At 47.6% G+C, this 15,630-nt stretch overlaps 3 protein-coding genes and 1 long non-coding RNA gene across 7 annotated transcripts; 2 read left to right on the forward strand and 2 right to left on the reverse strand.

Annotated features, from left to right (window-relative positions):
- Positions 1-422: 422 nt before the first annotated feature.
- Positions 423-5,044, reverse strand: LOC121199885 (activator of 90 kDa heat shock protein ATPase homolog 1-like). The gene is made up of 9 exons (XM_041064868.1): positions 4,817-5,044; positions 2,505-2,695; positions 2,244-2,326; positions 2,009-2,126; positions 1,831-1,922; positions 1,595-1,732; positions 1,219-1,320; positions 1,081-1,132; positions 423-966 (listed from the first exon to the last, which is right to left on the reverse strand). Exons 1-9 carry the CDS (start codon positions 4,894-4,896, stop codon positions 809-811), a joined length of 1,014 nt encoding a protein of 337 aa, XP_040920802.1. The 5' UTR covers positions 4,897-5,044; the 3' UTR covers positions 423-808.
- A 1,570-nt stretch (positions 5,045-6,614) lies between these two features.
- On the reverse strand, positions 6,615-10,609 carry LOC121199886. The gene is made up of 3 exons (XR_005896475.1): positions 10,476-10,609; positions 7,454-7,554; positions 6,615-6,755 (listed from the first exon to the last, which is right to left on the reverse strand). It is a non-coding gene; the product is annotated as an uncharacterized LOC121199886 (long non-coding RNA).
- vipas39 (VPS33B interacting protein, apical-basolateral polarity regulator, spe-39 homolog) lies at positions 6,735-11,282 on the forward strand. 2 transcript variants are annotated; one of them, XM_041064867.1, is made up of 19 exons: positions 6,736-6,805; positions 7,246-7,338; positions 7,995-8,100; positions 8,180-8,317; positions 8,401-8,439; positions 8,519-8,583; positions 8,727-8,783; positions 8,898-8,990; positions 9,101-9,134; positions 9,240-9,342; positions 9,432-9,459; positions 9,554-9,627; positions 9,740-9,815; positions 9,947-10,081; positions 10,383-10,424; positions 10,509-10,685; positions 10,786-10,875; positions 11,053-11,157; positions 11,232-11,282. In XM_041064867.1, exons 2-19 carry the CDS (start codon positions 7,246-7,248, stop codon positions 11,250-11,252), a joined length of 1,476 nt encoding a protein of 491 aa, XP_040920801.1. In that variant the 5' UTR covers positions 6,736-6,805; the 3' UTR covers positions 11,253-11,282. The 2 variants fall into 2 exon arrangements, with proteins under 2 accessions (XP_040920800.1, XP_040920801.1); XM_041064866.1 differs by lacking the exon at positions 9,432-9,459 and having other exon boundaries at positions 6,735-6,805; positions 9,240-9,382.
- Positions 11,283-11,722: 440 nt separating this feature from the next.
- gpr132b (G protein-coupled receptor 132b) lies at positions 11,723-14,573 on the forward strand. Of its 3 annotated transcripts, none has more exons than XM_041064573.1 (2): positions 11,723-11,785; positions 12,890-14,573. In XM_041064573.1, exon 2 carries the CDS (start codon positions 12,921-12,923, stop codon positions 13,968-13,970), a length of 1,050 nt encoding a protein of 349 aa, XP_040920507.1. In that variant the 5' UTR covers positions 11,723-11,785; positions 12,890-12,920; the 3' UTR covers positions 13,971-14,573. The 3 variants fall into 3 exon arrangements, with proteins under 3 accessions (XP_040920507.1, XP_040920508.1, XP_040920510.1); XM_041064574.1 differs by having other exon boundaries at positions 11,749-11,785; positions 12,916-14,573; XM_041064576.1 differs by lacking the exon at positions 11,723-11,785 and adding an exon at positions 12,087-12,144.
- The last annotated feature ends 1,057 nt before the right edge of the window (positions 14,574-15,630 follow it).

Below are 15,630 nucleotides of genomic sequence, written 5' to 3' on the forward strand. Positions count from 1 at the left end.
ATACTATAGTATGTCGTCCAAAATTGGTCAAAAATGTCATACTATAATGCGGCCCAGTCCTTTAAAAAACAATATAGTACAGTGAGGCTTCAAATTTTTTTAAAAACGACAATTTCAAAGTACTTAGGATTTGGTTCTATATAAATAAACCTGTCTTGACTAATGTTCTGATTCTGCAATAGGCAACTGCAACTCAACCCCAGACAAGAGGCAGAAAACAGAAGGCTAGATGTTAGCTGTAAGCTAACTAGCAACAGATGCAACAACCGTCATTTACCTTCAGTTTTTCTCTTGTGTGGATGTGTCTGTGCTTCAGTTTTTGCTGCTTCTGAAATCAGCTCAGGGTTCGGTTAAAACAGTCAGAGGGAAACTGTGGGTCCTAACAAGCAGAAGACACAGAAAGAACATGACCACAGTGAAACTGGCCAGTCATTTATTCACAGTAACAGGGTCGCACAGGACATCACAGGACACAGGACACTGCACATTTTAAAGTCACAGTCTGACATGTTGGAAAACCTTTTCATTTGTTTGGTTATTTTCTACACTACAATTAGTGCTTCAGGTCTTTGTTCTAAGCTAGTGTAAGAATGTAAATGTTGGACTGTTCCTTTAAATCTCTAGGTTTACTCTAAAGATCAGAGGCTCGAGGACGCCTCCTTGTGGGACTCCATGTGTCACTGAAGTCAGAGAACAAGGGGTTTATGAAATGTTGGATTGTTCCTGTTTAACTAAGCCTGATATGTTGGCTGCTCACAATGACTCAGTGAAGACCCCCATCCTCCAGGGTTCAGTATCTCACAGACCCTCAGTATCCAAATGTTTGTTTTATGGCCTGAAAGTAAAACCGGGTCCAGCCCTCCCTGGTGGAGTCCTTCTCCCCTGCAGGGACCCCTCGACACTCCATCCTGAGCTCAGTCTCGTCTCCTCGGTCCACCAGTTCCAGACTGACAGTGGCGTAGTGCTCTGTTGAAGAGATAAAAACAAAGCTCAGATGATTGTCCCTGAACGCAGCAGGGGAGGCTCTGAAAACAGAGCCAGCACTCAAATGCAGCACAGCATCATAGCAGGAGGACATACCATCGGGCCACGTCCTGAACCGCCACATCATCTCAATCCACTGGTCTGGTACCTGGTGGGATGAATGGTGGTCTGGTTACTATGGTGATCTGACACAAACCTATCAGCTTCTGATTGGCTCAGCAGCTGTGACCTCACCAGCTGTGTGAACTCTCCGCTGATGCTCCCGTCCAACAGATGGAACCTGCCTCCACGACAGCTGTCCACCACCGCCGCAGAGCGTGTAAACACCTGTACAAACTGCACAGACAGGTACATGAAGTACTACCAAAGTACTACAGGACTAGTCCAGTACTAGTACACTGCTACAGGACTATTACCTGGTTTGGTGCAGTGTTGCATAGATTTAGCCTTGTTTGGCCTGATTTGTCCTAGTTTTAACCTGGTTCAGCTTGATTGTCTGATCTGTCCTGGTTTGATCTGGTTTCAGTCCAGGTTTTAATCCTAGTTTTGATCCTTGTCTGTCTTGATTTGTCATGGTTTGACTTTGTTTTAGATCGTCCTGGTAGTGTACCTCCTGGTTAATGAATGTCCTGTAGATCTCATCAGCTGATGTTTGAAAGGTTTCCTTCAGACTGAAGCTGCAGGTCGGGATGCGAACACCTGCAGGACAATTGGCAGGGCTTGAAGAACGCTTGGGGGTGGAGCTGATCTGTAGGAGGTCAAAGGTCGTGTTTAGTCAGCAGTAACAGGAGCTGAAACTGGATCAGAGTCTGACAGGTTAATGGTTTTAGTGGAACTGAATTCCACCTGGGTTTTACTGGTCTTGATCTGGTTCTTCAGCTCAGGTGGAAGTGGTTTCAGTTGGTTGGTGGTGGGCAGGATCATTCCCTGACTGAACTCTGTGAGGGTGGAGGTCACTCCAGTTACTACAGGGATCATCATTATCATCTAGTTGGTTTGTCCTGATGCACTGTAGGTGACAGACCCGATTTGAGCTGGTGGACATACTCGCCCAGAACCCTGCGAACCTCTGGAATCCCAGTCCTCTTCATGAGGTCGAGGAGTGGCGTGTTGGGCTGGTCTTTACATAGAGACGCCGAGATCTGCAAAGGAGTATGGTAATATGATCATCAATGGAGAAATCAATACAGTCACCTATGCACTAACCAATACAGAAATCAATACAGAGTATCATCACTGTAAAGAAGCTGTTCACCCACGTCAAGGTCATCCACATCATTCTCGTCAGACAGGTTGGACACTTCAACAGTCCCTCTGTACTTCACACCACCACTGGACGTACCTGCAGACAGGAAAAAGTCAGCATAACAGAAGAAGAACGACACCTGTGTGATGTCAGAATACATCAGGTAAAGCATGACATCACACAGGTATTCATCACTGTCTTAAAACAGCTTCAGAAAACAAAGTCAGTGGACGGAGTAAAACTCAGCAGGTGAGTCTGTCCCAGGTGGACTGACCCAGCCAGCTGGCCTTCAGCTGCCACTCATAGAAGAAGATGAGTTTCCCTTTGCGGTTGTTGATGGAAGCTTCTCCGTCCAGTTTGTTGATGTCGGTCAGCTGACAGACCCCCTCAGGCCCCTCCACCCGGACCCCGAGCAGCAGCTGACGGAGACGCTGTGACGACCAGCCTGAGACGTCCCGTTCTGTCCTGATGATGAAAGAGGACATGTCCGTCAGTTCAAAGTAATCGAGTATATTTACTCCAGCACTCTACAGAGTACCTGAGTATTTCCACTGTCAAACTAAATACTGGACTTTATTTGACTGGTTTACTTCACAGATGAAAACTTTCACACACAAAACACATGAAGAGCTCATAAAATCCAGATCTGTCTCTCAGGTGGTAATGTGTCACTTCCTGTTTTCTACTTCTGCACTGTGGTGTTACGAGTGTTTCGCATTATCTAGCTCATCAATCAACATTAACATTTCAGTGTTCCGTGGTAATGGGTCTCTCAGGATTTAACACTACACTCTAATCAAAACTGGAAGACAGAGAAATCCGTCCTATCTGCTGTGGTGTATCGTCCACCTGCTGCTTACTCAGCCTAAAGACTGCATTCTATTCAATATTGGAATCAATTGGCTTCTTGCAAAATGTTAACAAACCAACTCACTGTTTTAATCACAGCCTTGTTCTTGAACCATCTGTTAATTATGCTGCTATAGGCCAAGGCTGCTGGGGGACTTCCCATGATCCTCTGCACACCTCTCCTCTTCTCTCTTTCTCTCCTCAGACCCACTCTCACATGTATTATCCTTTATTCCATTAACTCTGTGTGCTCTCTGTCCTGTCATCCTGTGCTTGTCTCTCTCTGGTGTCTCTGTCTCTGTACCTGTCTGCAGGTGTCTCTGTCTCTGTCCCTGTCTGCAGATGTCTCTGTCTGTGGTCCTGGCTCCACGTCTAACTCTGCTTGAGATCCATGTTGGATTCATATTCTCTGCAGACTGTGATGAAATAATGTCCAACCCTGACAGCTGTTTGCTCCTGTGCTCTGTCTCCTATCACAGCTGTAACCTGCTGAGGACAGGATCCACTAACTGTTCTGGGATCTGAATGCTGTCCCTCTAACATCGTCCACTTCCTGTGTGTATCATCCTCCATTCCCAGCTGTCCTATCTTCCTCCTCTTCCTCCTCTCACCCAGCCCAGCCCTCAGCAGGAGGGTCCGACCTGTGAGCCAGGTTCACAGGGAGCTGTGTCTGCTGATCTGGGGTCAGACTCTGTCTCTCTGATTGATTGTGGGAGGAGCTGGATAAATCAAATTGAATTGAAAAAAATTAAATTGTTAAAATAAGTGGTTTGTTAAAGTCAGATGTTTGTTGTCATGGAAACAATAATAAACACCTGGTTAAGGCTATAGAACAAGTGTAGTTAAAGGAAGCAGCGCTGACTGGCTGAGGTCACGACCTCTTCACTCACTTTGGCCACTGGAGGTCACCAAACAACAAGCTGCTGCTCAGACAACCCGGCGTGTATGTCACCCGTCTGTGAAGCCCCGCCCTCCACTCTGACATCACAACCTGTTGTTCAGTAGGTGTTTAAAAATAACTCTACATGTGCTGAACCAGCTGCAGGGGATCATGTAACACTGCAGGCCCCCCTCACCCCCACCCTCAGTCCCACCCTCAGCAGATATATAATTAGTCAGGCAGATTATTTTGGACTCAGTCTCTGATGAATCAGCTGATCAGGAAGAATAAATAAATATCCTACAGCTGCTCTTTGTAAAAAGTTATTTACAGGTAACATGATAATAATCCAAAGCTGCAGATCAGAGTTCAGCTTAGTCCAGTGTTTACCAACCTGAGGGTCAGGCCCCTCCAAAGGATCACCAGATAATTTTGAGGGGTCGTCACATGACTCATAAGAAAGAAGGAAAAACACAGGAGAGTTTTTTGGAGACAAATCTGTGTCTGTGATTTCAGGTCATGGTCAGGTGACCGATGAGTCACTGAGTCGTTTGACCTCAGTGTCGCCTCCTACTGGAGGATTCAACGAAAGAGTGAAAAACCAAAACCAGTTTGTTAAATCAGAATTAGCATTTTACATTTTCATCACCTGAGATTATGTTTTCATTTCAAACTAAATCATCTAACACAGAAAGGCTCAGAAGGGATGGAAGCAAATACATGTTCCATGATCCAGATCCATCACTTACATCATCAGTGGCTTTAATACAGCTGCTACGAATCACATCAGAACCACTGATCATACTGATCACATCAGAACCATTAAAGCTGCTGATAACACAGACATGGAAACAGACCAGTGCCAGTTGTTGACGTTGGTAGCGTCGGCTCTTTCCTCGACGATCCAGCGAGGATCTCCTTCACCCCATTTGGCCATCACTGATCAATAATCACTGATCACTGATCAATACTGACTGAAGCACAGGTTATTATACTACTACAACTGCTAAATACTGTGGCACGACTGTTTGCAGTACTGCAGCCAGTGTCCTGACAAACTCAGGTTGTGTGCAGTGTCTGATCTCTGATCAGCTGTTGGACAGCAGCTGAAACATAAACCACCAGACATGAACTACTTCCTCTGATAACTTTCAAAGTAAAAGTCCACAGGCGGGATGCAGTCTAAAAGAATAAAATGAGAGATTATTTCCCTGTGGAACAAAACATCAGCCTGATAACAACCAGTGTGTTTTTCCTCTGACCTGATCTGTAACAGCAGCAGACCAAACGATGGCATCAGAAATTCAGTTGCTTTATTTAATGAATTTATGATTTTAGTTTTTTTAATTTACTGAGATGGAAAAACCAAACAATGTGACAAACTCTTCTTCGTGTTTTTATAAATGTGAGGATGGTGTTCTGTCAGTTTAAATGTTTAAACGTTAAAGTAACAGTTATTGTTAAAAGCTGAAGACGAGACATGAGGGAGGGGACTCAGGCGCAGACACCCAACATGGACGGATAGTGTCTTTCATTTAACCAAAAAAACACTGGCGTAACGTCCAGGCCCAGGAAACTAACTCAGACAACTAAAATCCTCCATCATCAGGAGAAGAACCCAGAAAACTCAAATGTCCTCGCTGGACACAGAGGAAAGTCCAGGGACAGAGACAGAGAGTACACAGGGTCGACACAGGCAGGGTCCAGGTACAGACAGGAGCTCAGGAACACACCTGACAACAGGTACAAGCACAAACACGGCCAGACAATCAACAAGCCAGGAAATGAAACAGAGACAGGAAGTAGACTAGGAACAGATACACAAGAAACGGGGCTTCAAAATAAAGCAGGAAATACTACCAAAGCCAGAAACACGTACACAAGAATCAGGATCTCAAACTCCAACAAGAAATATTCAAGAACCAAAACCAGAGTAACATGATTACAAAATAAAACAGGAAGTACTAAACCAGGCTCAGGAAACCAGAGCAAGAGTTCTCAAAAGTCCAAAAGGTCCATAAAGAGTTCAACAAAAGTCCAAGAGTTCAAAGACTCACCACAGGCCGAACAGACCGGAGTCTGACAAAGCTCCGAATTATTGGAGAAGAAACAGAAGGTGGAGATGGTGAGAACAGGACGTCTGATCTCATTTATTTCCTCTTTTTCAGATTCGTCTCGACATCTTTGGAAACATCAGCTGATGAAGCCTGTGTGATCTGGTTGAAAGCTCCAGAGCAGTTGAGAAAGTGGTTTGTGTTTCTTGAAAATTGTGGTGTAATTACGAAAGAGCAGATGCTTTTATTCTGAAGGAGGCAGGAAGGAGCTATGATTGTTACTTCATTAATGTAACGTTAATGTAAATGGGCTCCAAATAATAAAGTTTGGATGAAAACTTCAACCAAAGTGTTTGATCAGAGAAAAGTGAGAAGATCAGTGAATATGAATGAATGTGGATCAATGATGTGATCAGGTCAGAGAATCAGAGATCAGATGAAGTACTGTTACTGTGACACTGTGGAACGATTCTGAACGCAGGGTCAGAGTTCACCGGATGTTCACCGGATGTGGCTAATGCAGGTTTTATTGTTCACACAATAAACATGAACTGTGCAGCAGCAGAAGTTTTCTTTTTCATCGTCTGAAGACCGTTCATATTCATCCTCTGACCTGTGGGGGGGGCCCAGACCTCAGGTTGGGAACCGTCAGAGTATAAGGCGGAGACTTCAGCTGTTCTCAGTCCAAACCTCCGGTTCACTACAACTCCCAGGAGACACCGCGCCGGAAGCCGTGCAGCTGCTGTCAGAGAAGAAGAAGAAGAAGAAGAAGAGTCGCTGCTGCTGCTGAAGGTAAAAACAGCTGATAGATTCTGATCGATTATCGGTTTTACACATGGATGTGTTTGATCTGGTCGAGTTCCGTTTACGGGTTAACTATGACGTCACTGGTCGCGCCGTTTGTCAGACGGAAACAAAACGTTAAATCCGGACGTTTCTAGCCTGCTAACACGCTAACAACCCTCCTGTTAGAAAAACAAAACACACACCGGACACACACACTGAACACACACACTGGACACATACACACACCGGACACACACGCACCGGACACACACACCGGACACACACGCAGGTTGTTGTGAACGTGAGGAGGTTCGTTACCCCTCCCTATCCTGTGTGTTAGCAGAAGAAGCTAACCGCCGCTACAGTCTGAACTGACACTGAACCAGTTTTTATTGGGACAGTTTGTTGTATGTTGACAACATAAATAAAGTTTGTTGTGTGTGCAGATGATGAAGAGTAAACCCGACGAGGAAGACTATTGGAACAGCTCCAAGTTTAAAGCATTCACTTTCGATGACGAAGATGACGAGTTTAGCAGGGTAAGACCCGGATCCCGGATCCGTCCGGATCAGACCTCGGTCTGAATCTGGTCTCAGGTTTTCATAGAACCTGACCTGAGATCAGATCCGGCAGCAGTGACAGGCAGGTTCTTACTTTCACACCAGGGATGGATGGAGCCGGGCGGGTGGGCGGGGCTCCGGTCGGAGTGGGCGGGGCTCCGGTCAGGTCACAGTGAGTGGATGAGCGTCTTAAATCTGCACGTGAAAGAAACAAAGAATTCAACATTACACACCTGACAGAGATTATGACCACAGCACAACATGAGACACACAAACAACATGAGACGCACAAACACAACATGAGACACACAAACACAACATGAGACGCACAAACAGCAGTGACAGAGTGAAGGCTGCAGACAGAAATCAGTTATTAGTTTGAATTCATTGGAGTGTTTGTCTACAATGGCTTTATAAATAAAGCTATGATTTAAAGGACACAGACAGGCGGCAGTGAAAGCCTCACGTCAACCTCCAACACAACAGGAAGTGACGTCTGTTTCCTGTCTCAGCATCAACCTGTGAAACACGACCACAAACTATGGGATTGTAATATGGTGATTCTTGTCATGATGCTGTGACCAGGTGTGTCAGTAACACCCGTGTGACGTTCAGGTGATGTTTGTTTCTGTCAGTTAAAAGAGTCGAAGCAGGCGGTGAACAGCATCCGCCGCCTGGTGGAGGAAGACGATGATGAAGATGACGTGGAGAGAGTCAGCTGGAGCGGAGAGCCCGTCGGCAGTAAGATGCTTCACACCTGTGCAGAATGCTCAGCTGCGATTGGCTACAGGCAGCATGTGATTCTCCTGTGCGTCCTCAGGTATTTCCTGGTCGGTCAGAGAGACGGCAGCGTCCAATCAGAGGACGGACAGAGAGTCCACCTTCCCCAAAATCAACACCGACACCCAGACCATCAGCAAGAGCCACTCAGGATACTCCCTGAGCTCTCTGTTCAAAGGTGAGACAGGTGCTCAGGTCACATGACTCTGACCGAAACATCCGTCGGATCAGAGTCTGAAGCTTTGGTCTGTTTCTGTGCAGGAAAAACCAGAGGAGGAAACTTCCAGAGCTTCAGTGACTGTGAGTGTGAGACACTGTGACTGACTGAGGGATGAATGAGTGAAGGAATAAATCAGTGAATGATGCTTTTGTGTTGCAGCGCTCACTGATTCGTCTGCCAGGCTCTACGCCCCGGAGCTCCGGAAACCCAAGTCTGAATACAAGGTAAGACCCCGCCCGATCAGCTGCTCACCTGATTACTGATCACCAATAATCTGATCACCAATCAGCTGATCCCCTGATCAGCTAATCACAGTCTGATGATCTGTCTTTCTTTTGATGATGATGTCATTATGTCATGATGTCAGGACTACGTCAGTGATTGGTCGCCTGAGGAGACGGTTCACAGAATGAAGCAGGGAAAGGTGAGAACACCTGTGTGTTTACCTGACTCAGCAGGTTTTGTTGTAGTGCTTCAGTGTGTGTGTGTGTTGTGTGTGTGTCTGTGTGGACTGAGGACTCTGTGCTGTGTCTTTCAGGTTGTGTCTCTGGAGAAGTTTCGGTCTCTGCAGGACAAACTGCTGCTGCTCGATTTCTCCGTCAGTGCTCACGATGGAAACGTCATCACTGCTGTAACTTTACTCACAGACTCACAACAACAACAACAACAACAACAACAACATGACCTCAGAAATGTTATTAACCACTTTATGAAGACACCTGACGACTCTTTGTTTTTCAGGTGTTGATTTATTTGAAGAGAACTCTGGGTAAAGGTGAGTCTGAGCCAGGTGATAACCCTGACCCAGCTCCTGATTTGGTTCTGATCCAGGATCAGTTCTCTGTGCTTCAGCTCTCACTCTCGCTGTTTTCGTGTTCAGAGGTTTTATTTCGGGAGCTGGAGTCCAGGGAGACGGCTCTGAGACATTTCGTCCACTACCTGACGGAGAGCAGAGACCAGAGGCTGCTGCTGGAGCTGCTCAGGTGCTGCTCACCTGTCACACCTGGACTCGCTTCCATTCATGTTAGCACGTAAACTTCCTCTCATACGTTTATGTTTGTTTCCCTCGCAGAGCTCTGGGCAGGACAGAGGACGTGGCGGTATGTAGCAGTGTTACTAACGTGTAGTACGGTACTGACCCATCAGGAGTGACAGCATGCTGATGTCATTTCCTCTCTGTTTCCATGGTGACAGCTGCTGCAGTACAAAGAACACCTGAGCATCGCAGATGAAAACAAGAGGCGGGACTTCCTGAAGAGCTGCCTCAGGTGAGGGACACCTGCGGCCGACTGACCTGTGGTCAGACCCCGATGGAGCGTAGTTACACTGATGTTTACTGCCTTGTTTACTTTTGGTTGAGATTTGTTTGTTTGTTTGCAGTCTTCCATTTTCTCCAGAGGACTCAGCACATGTTCAGGACCACTACACTCTGCTGGAGCGACAGATCATCATCGAGGTCAGACTCCGCTCCAGGCCAGGTTCATCTGTCCTGGTTCAGGACTCGTCCCAGTTCACTCGCGGCTCAAACCCAGTTTAACTCCAGTTTAACTCCAGTTTCATCCCGTGTCTCCTCTGCTTTGTTGCCAGGCAACAGACCGGCAGGCTGAGCGAGGAGGGAAGGTGGAAGTCTTCCAGAAGTTTCCCAGAAGAGCCTCGATCCTCAACATGCCGCTGATCACGACACTGTACTACTGCTGCTTCTACCACTACGCCGAGTCTGAGGCGAGTCCTGAGTCCGTGTCCTCAGAGGGTCCAAAAACCTGAGACACCCCCCGACAAATGTTCAGGGGGACTGAGGTCAGGAGACTGAGGAGGACAGTCCACGACTCTGTCTGGACTCTGTTCTCTCTGAAGGATCAGCCAACCCCCCCCCCCCGTTTCTCTGTGGTCTGTGTTGACTCGTGGTCTCAGGCTTTTGGACCCTGCTGTACACACACACACGTTCATATGTTCTTACACATACATGCAGAAATAAACACGCAGGTGATTGTGGAACTGTTAATTAAACTGTGTCCGTTTGCAGGGAACCTACAGCAGCCCACAGAACATCCGTCACACCTTCAAGGTGAGAACCTCAGAGTTTACATGTTCAACAGATGAAACGTGAACTCAGTACCTGGTACCTGACGGTCGTGACCTTTGACCTCAGATTGCAGAGAAGCAGTACTTCGTGACAGCGTTGGCAGCGAGGGCGAAGCTGAAGGCGTGGGCGGACGTAGACACTCTGTTCACCAGCAGGAACTGGCTGGGCTTCACCAGGAAGAAGTCACCTCTCAGCTTCCATCGAGTCGTGGACATCCTGCAGAAAAACTCCGCCCCTGTGCAGGTGAGGAGGCGGGAACAAACTGCAACATTAGGGCACATTTAAATTAGAGGGAGAAGAGGAGGCGGGTCATTGTTTTACAGGTGTGTTATGTGATTGACAGGTGCTGCAGGAGTACGTGGGGCTGGTCGATGACGCGGACCTGAAGATCAGTCTGGCTCAGAAACATAAATGTCACGACATCGTCATCAATGTGAGACGCTCACGCTTACTTTAATAACACGCTCTGATTGGATGATTAGTTAAAGTCTGTAAACCAGTCCGGATCGTGCAGGGCGGGGCTTATACAGTAACCTAACACCTGCTTATGTCAATGATGCCATGTGTTTCTATGATGTCATGATGACTGGCGTGTCTCTGGGCCGATCAGATGTACCGGGACCTGAAGGACCGGCAGCTGTTGCTAGGATATCGGGGGAAGGTGGAGAGAGGATCGGTGGAGGAGAGGAAGATCAACGAGCTGCTCGACAACCCGGTGAGGAAGAGGAGGGGGGGATTCATCTTCATCGCTGCCATCATGTGACCTAATGGTTTCTTCTTCTCTTTCAGCAAATCCGGTGGAAGAACTGACGATTCCGCCGGAGCTTCAGTCAAAGACTTGTGACAGTTTCCTGTGTGGAGGGACGGCAAAGGTTGTCCATCACCATGGCAACAGGAACGTCCAGTCAGCTGGCAGAGGAGAGCTGGTTCCACTCCTCCCCCTCAGAGCACAGGGTGGGCGGAGCTTATTTTTCTGCGGAGTCATCTTCGAGTCGTCGCTTCAACATTCCTCAATGAAAAGTTCAGTTTTTATTATCGTGAAAAATAAAAACGTTTAAAATGTGAAGTGGATCTGATTTCACTGTGGGGGGGGGGGGGGGGGGTCACTGTGCAGTAACAGCTGGTCGACACAAGATGGCGGATGTTCCTTCTGCTTTGCACTGAATACATGATGATGAAGTGATGAATAAAAGATGGAGCATGAATAAATGATGCTCCCAGACATGTTTTGTGTAGTCACGTGACCTGTCGCAAACGCGCTGCTCCGTGGGACGTCACGTCCACTCATTCACAATCAGACAGCGCGAGGACGCACACACACAGGGACGATGCGCGAGACCAAGGTGGGTTTTTAGAATAACTACATTACAGCAGTGTTAGTGTAATATTACTGTAGTATTACAGTAGTATTACTGTAGTATTACTGTAGTATTACTGCAGTCTGAAAACGTGCTCAGTGTTTGTGTCGCTGTTCCTCAAACATCATTTATTAAATGAATCTCCGCGTTAAACGTCACGGATCCGAATATTAGAACTTTATTGTTCCTGTTATTCGCTGACATCTGATCATTTATCATCTGGAACTAACGACTTAATTCATTTACTCATTAACAGAAATAATAATAATGTTTCATTAACAGTCGCAGTGTCTGTGTCCTCGCGCTGTTCAGCACCTGGTCTCTGACGTCCATCAGACTCACAGGTGCTGATCTTCTCTCGAGTGAAGTTTTTTACTGCAGAAATGCAAAGTTTATAACGGAAGTTAAACTCTTACTGTTGATGTGAACTACTTTGACAGGATTAGGATCATTATGAAATGAGTGACACATCCTGTCAGAGTCAGACAGGATGTCACTCATTTCATAATGAGATCGACCGAGAAGAAGAATCTGTTTTTTTTTACTAAAGATCAAAGAAGTGGAAGTGATTTTCTGATTTATTTTACTGTAAAAACTATTTATCTCCAACGCTGTGGCATTGAGCAAAGTTTGTCTGAATCTGACAGAATCCTCTGATACCACAGAAGAAGACAGCGAGTCCACAGACCACATGGTTCCTCTGAGTTCACGCTGAGTTCACTGTGGCTGTTTCACCCTGAGATTGAGCCTGAAGTGAAGGCTCTTACTGTGGCGGGGTTTTCCTGTAGGGTGTCAGACCGGAAACTGTGAAGCTGTGACACGTTTCATGTCAGGTTTCGCCAGCTCTTCTACAGATCTGACTTCTAATGATCAGTGATCATCTGTCAGGCTGATGAGTCGAGCAGCTGCAGTTTCATCAAATGATGTCATCAAAGCTTAGTCATTCCTTTTCAAAACGCAGAGACGTGGTGACGATGACGCGTTTCTGTTGTCGTACAATCTGACTTCATGTCCAGTCTTCTTTGTCTTTTTAGTCTCTTTGTTGTTGCTTCCTGTGACCTTTGTTGACCTTTCTCCGTGTCCCTGCAGACAAACTGACCCTGAATCTGATTCAGACGTCATGATGATGAACAAGAGTGAGGACTGCAACCCTCCGTATGACGACGGCCGCCTGCCGCTGGTGCTGTTGTACAGCATTGTGTTGGTTGTCGGCCTTCCTGCTAACCTGCTGACCGTCTACCTCACCTGGGTGCAGGTGCGTAGGAAGAACGTTCTGGGTGTTTACCTGTGGAGCTTGTCAGTGTGTGACCTCACCTATCTGTTCACACTGCCTCTGTGGGCGTACTACGTCAGCCGAGGTCACCTGTGGCCGTGGAGTTCAGCGGTCTGTAAGCTAACGGGTTACATCTTCTTCAACAACATGTACATCAGCATCTTCCTGCTATGCTGCATCTCCTGCGACCGCTACGTGGCCGTGGTCTACAGCGTAGAATCCCGCGGTCTGCGGCGGCAGCGCCTTGCGGTCATCATTGCCCTCGCCATTGTCCTGCTGGTTGCCGTCAGTCACGTCCCAGTTTTCACCATGAAGGAGGGCAACGCTGCCGAAGGCAACCAGCGCTGTTTCGAGCCGAGTCAGAGCAGCGCCAAGGTGACGGGCTTCAACTACGGCCGCTTTGCGGTTGGCTTCCTGATCCCACTGCTGCTTTTGGTGGTGACGAATCGCGGCATCCTGGCCAACGTGCAGCGCAGTACGGGGCTACGGTGGGAGCAGAAGGAACGCGTCCGCTGGCTGGCAGTGGCAGTGGTGGTCCTGTTCCTCATCTGCTTCGCCCCGTACCACCTGATCCTGCTGGTCAGGGCCGTCATGTTCCACTTCCCCGAGCTAGAGCACGGCAGCTGTCTGTTCGAAAAGACGATGTACACCCCCTACACCATCTCTCTTGGCCTGTCCACTGTCAACAGTGCCATCAACCCCCTCCTCTACGTCCTGTCCAGTGACAACATCCGCAAAGACCTGAGCCGAGGCCTCGCCCAGTTCTGCCACCGAGCACGCCCGAGACCACGATCTGACAGCAGCCAGAACAAGATCCAGCCCATCAAGAACTCGACAGAGCTGAATGTGGTGACTGAGACCGAGAGGCAACAAGGAGGAAAACCACCTGGTACCTGACCGACCTGCTGGACTCTGAGGGAGCCTACGTGGCTTTGCTGGTCTCCACTGGTCTTTAATAGACTCTAGTGGTCTCTGCTCTGGTTCGTGGCATGACTGAAATCTGCAGGGTTCATCCTCTGGAAAGCAGGACGGAGACCAGGACCAGGACCTTTAAAAAAGTTTCCTGTTGTGTTTTGTGTTTTTTTTTCAGTGTAATGAGACAAAAATGAAACGAGTCCATTTCCATTAAAGTGATTTTGATTAGTTCACAAAAGTCTGACCTTCATTTCTCCTGTGCAGCCCATCAACAGCTCGTCAGGAGTTTATCCAGCCTAGATCACCACGGTAACGGAGGTAGCTCACCAACAGATGCTGCAGGTTAACACCCTGAACAGAGATTAATTGAAGCACTAGACACACATGAATAGAGAGAGAGAGGGAGAGAGACAGAGAGAGGTTCAGTGTGAAGTTCAGATCATTAGGAACAAAGCTCAGTAGAATCATTTTGATTTCCATCAGTATCATGTCAGAGATAGTGGACATATGGACGGAGACAGATTTGCTTTGGTCCAACATATGGACACACATCTTCAGTCTGAGACAAGCTAACGCAGATCGTCTTTGCACCAAACTGTTTCCTGACAAAAGCTACTTCCTGTCTGCACTGACGTGTCAATAAAGGTTTGAATAAACTATGAAATGCTGCTGAGCCATTTCCTGTTTGTCACATTAACACCTCGCTCTCATCCTGCTGCTTGTTACCAAGACAACGGGGAGTCAGACAGGTGACAGGAAGTCAGTCAGTGCAGTCAGCCTCACCTGGTGAGTGAGCAGAGGCTCAGACCTGGATCAGGTTTCAGTCTGTGGGCGAAGGTGAACGCGAGCGTCGCTGAACCGTTTAACGCCGTGGAGTCATTTCTGCTGCAGGTTCCATGTGTTCGAGGTGTGAAGAGATGAGAAGTGACCACAACAGGAAGTGTGTGTGTGCTGTGAGTGGGAGTAGTAACAGGAAGTTGCAGAGGCTGATGTGTCAACACTGAGTCCAAGTTTCCTGGAAGGAGAAAACAGAGAGAGAAGATGAAGAGTTTAAAGGTCATCAGCCCCTGTCAGTCTGAGCTGAGGGAAAATCTGACCCTAAAACTACACGAGCAGCCTTCACACAGAGGTCAAGGGTCAGAGGCCACAGGTGAGTCTGCAGGTGAACGAGAAAACGATCAGAGAAAAATAGACTGAAATCTGAAACGTCACAGAGAGAAAATAACTTCAGTCTGGGTTAGAGCTGAAGTTCAACAACAGGTCAGGATACTCTTGATTCTCACTGACCTTTGACCTCTGACACAGTCTGTCAGATCAGTGCCACCGGTTCATGGTACGGTTCACCAGCCTGTGTCCGTCCTTCTTGGACAGTGGGACCTGATGAGCTCAGAGCTGCTCGGCGTGAAGACGCAGACGTTATCTGCTGTGGAGGAAGTGAAGCAGACTCAGGGACACCGAGGTGGTTTCACCTCCGCTCGCCCGAGAACAGCAAACCCACGTTCACGTGGGCCGCACCGCAGAGACTCTGCAAACTCTTTCACCTTCACAGCATCTTACAGGCTCATTCTGAGGCCCAACACAAGAAACATAAGAACTGAGTCCGTCGTGTGAGGATGACCAGGAGACGTGGCTGAAAGCCTCA

This window comes from Toxotes jaculatrix, chromosome 19 (assembly GCF_017976425.1).
Source record: "Toxotes jaculatrix isolate fToxJac2 chromosome 19, fToxJac2.pri, whole genome shotgun sequence".
NCBI classification, from domain to species: Eukaryota; Metazoa; Chordata; class Actinopteri; family Toxotidae; genus Toxotes; species Toxotes jaculatrix.

Coding starts and splice junctions, on each gene's coding strand:
- LOC121199885 (XM_041064868.1), bottom strand. CDS start 4,896: ATGGCCAAATGGGGTGAAGGAGATCCTCGCTGGATCGTCGAGGAAAGA. Junction 2,696..4,816: donor AACGTCAACAACTGGCACTG/GTCTGTTTCCAT, acceptor TTTCATCATCAG/GACAGAACGGGACGTCTCAG. Junction 1,923..2,008: donor TGTCCACCAGCTCAAATCGG/GTCTGTCACCTA, acceptor CCACCCTCACAG/AGTTCAGTCAGGGAATGATC.
- vipas39 (XM_041064866.1), top strand. CDS start 7,246: ATGATGAAGAGTAAACCCGACGAGGAAGACTATTGGAACAGCTCCAAG. Junction 8,440..8,518: donor CTTCCAGAGCTTCAGTGACT/GTGAGTGTGAGA, acceptor TTTGTGTTGCAG/CGCTCACTGATTCGTCTGCC. Junction 10,876..11,052: donor GTCACGACATCGTCATCAAT/GTGAGACGCTCA, acceptor TGGGCCGATCAG/ATGTACCGGGACCTGAAGGA.
- gpr132b (XM_041064573.1), top strand. CDS start 12,921: ATGATGATGAACAAGAGTGAGGACTGCAACCCTCCGTATGACGACGGC.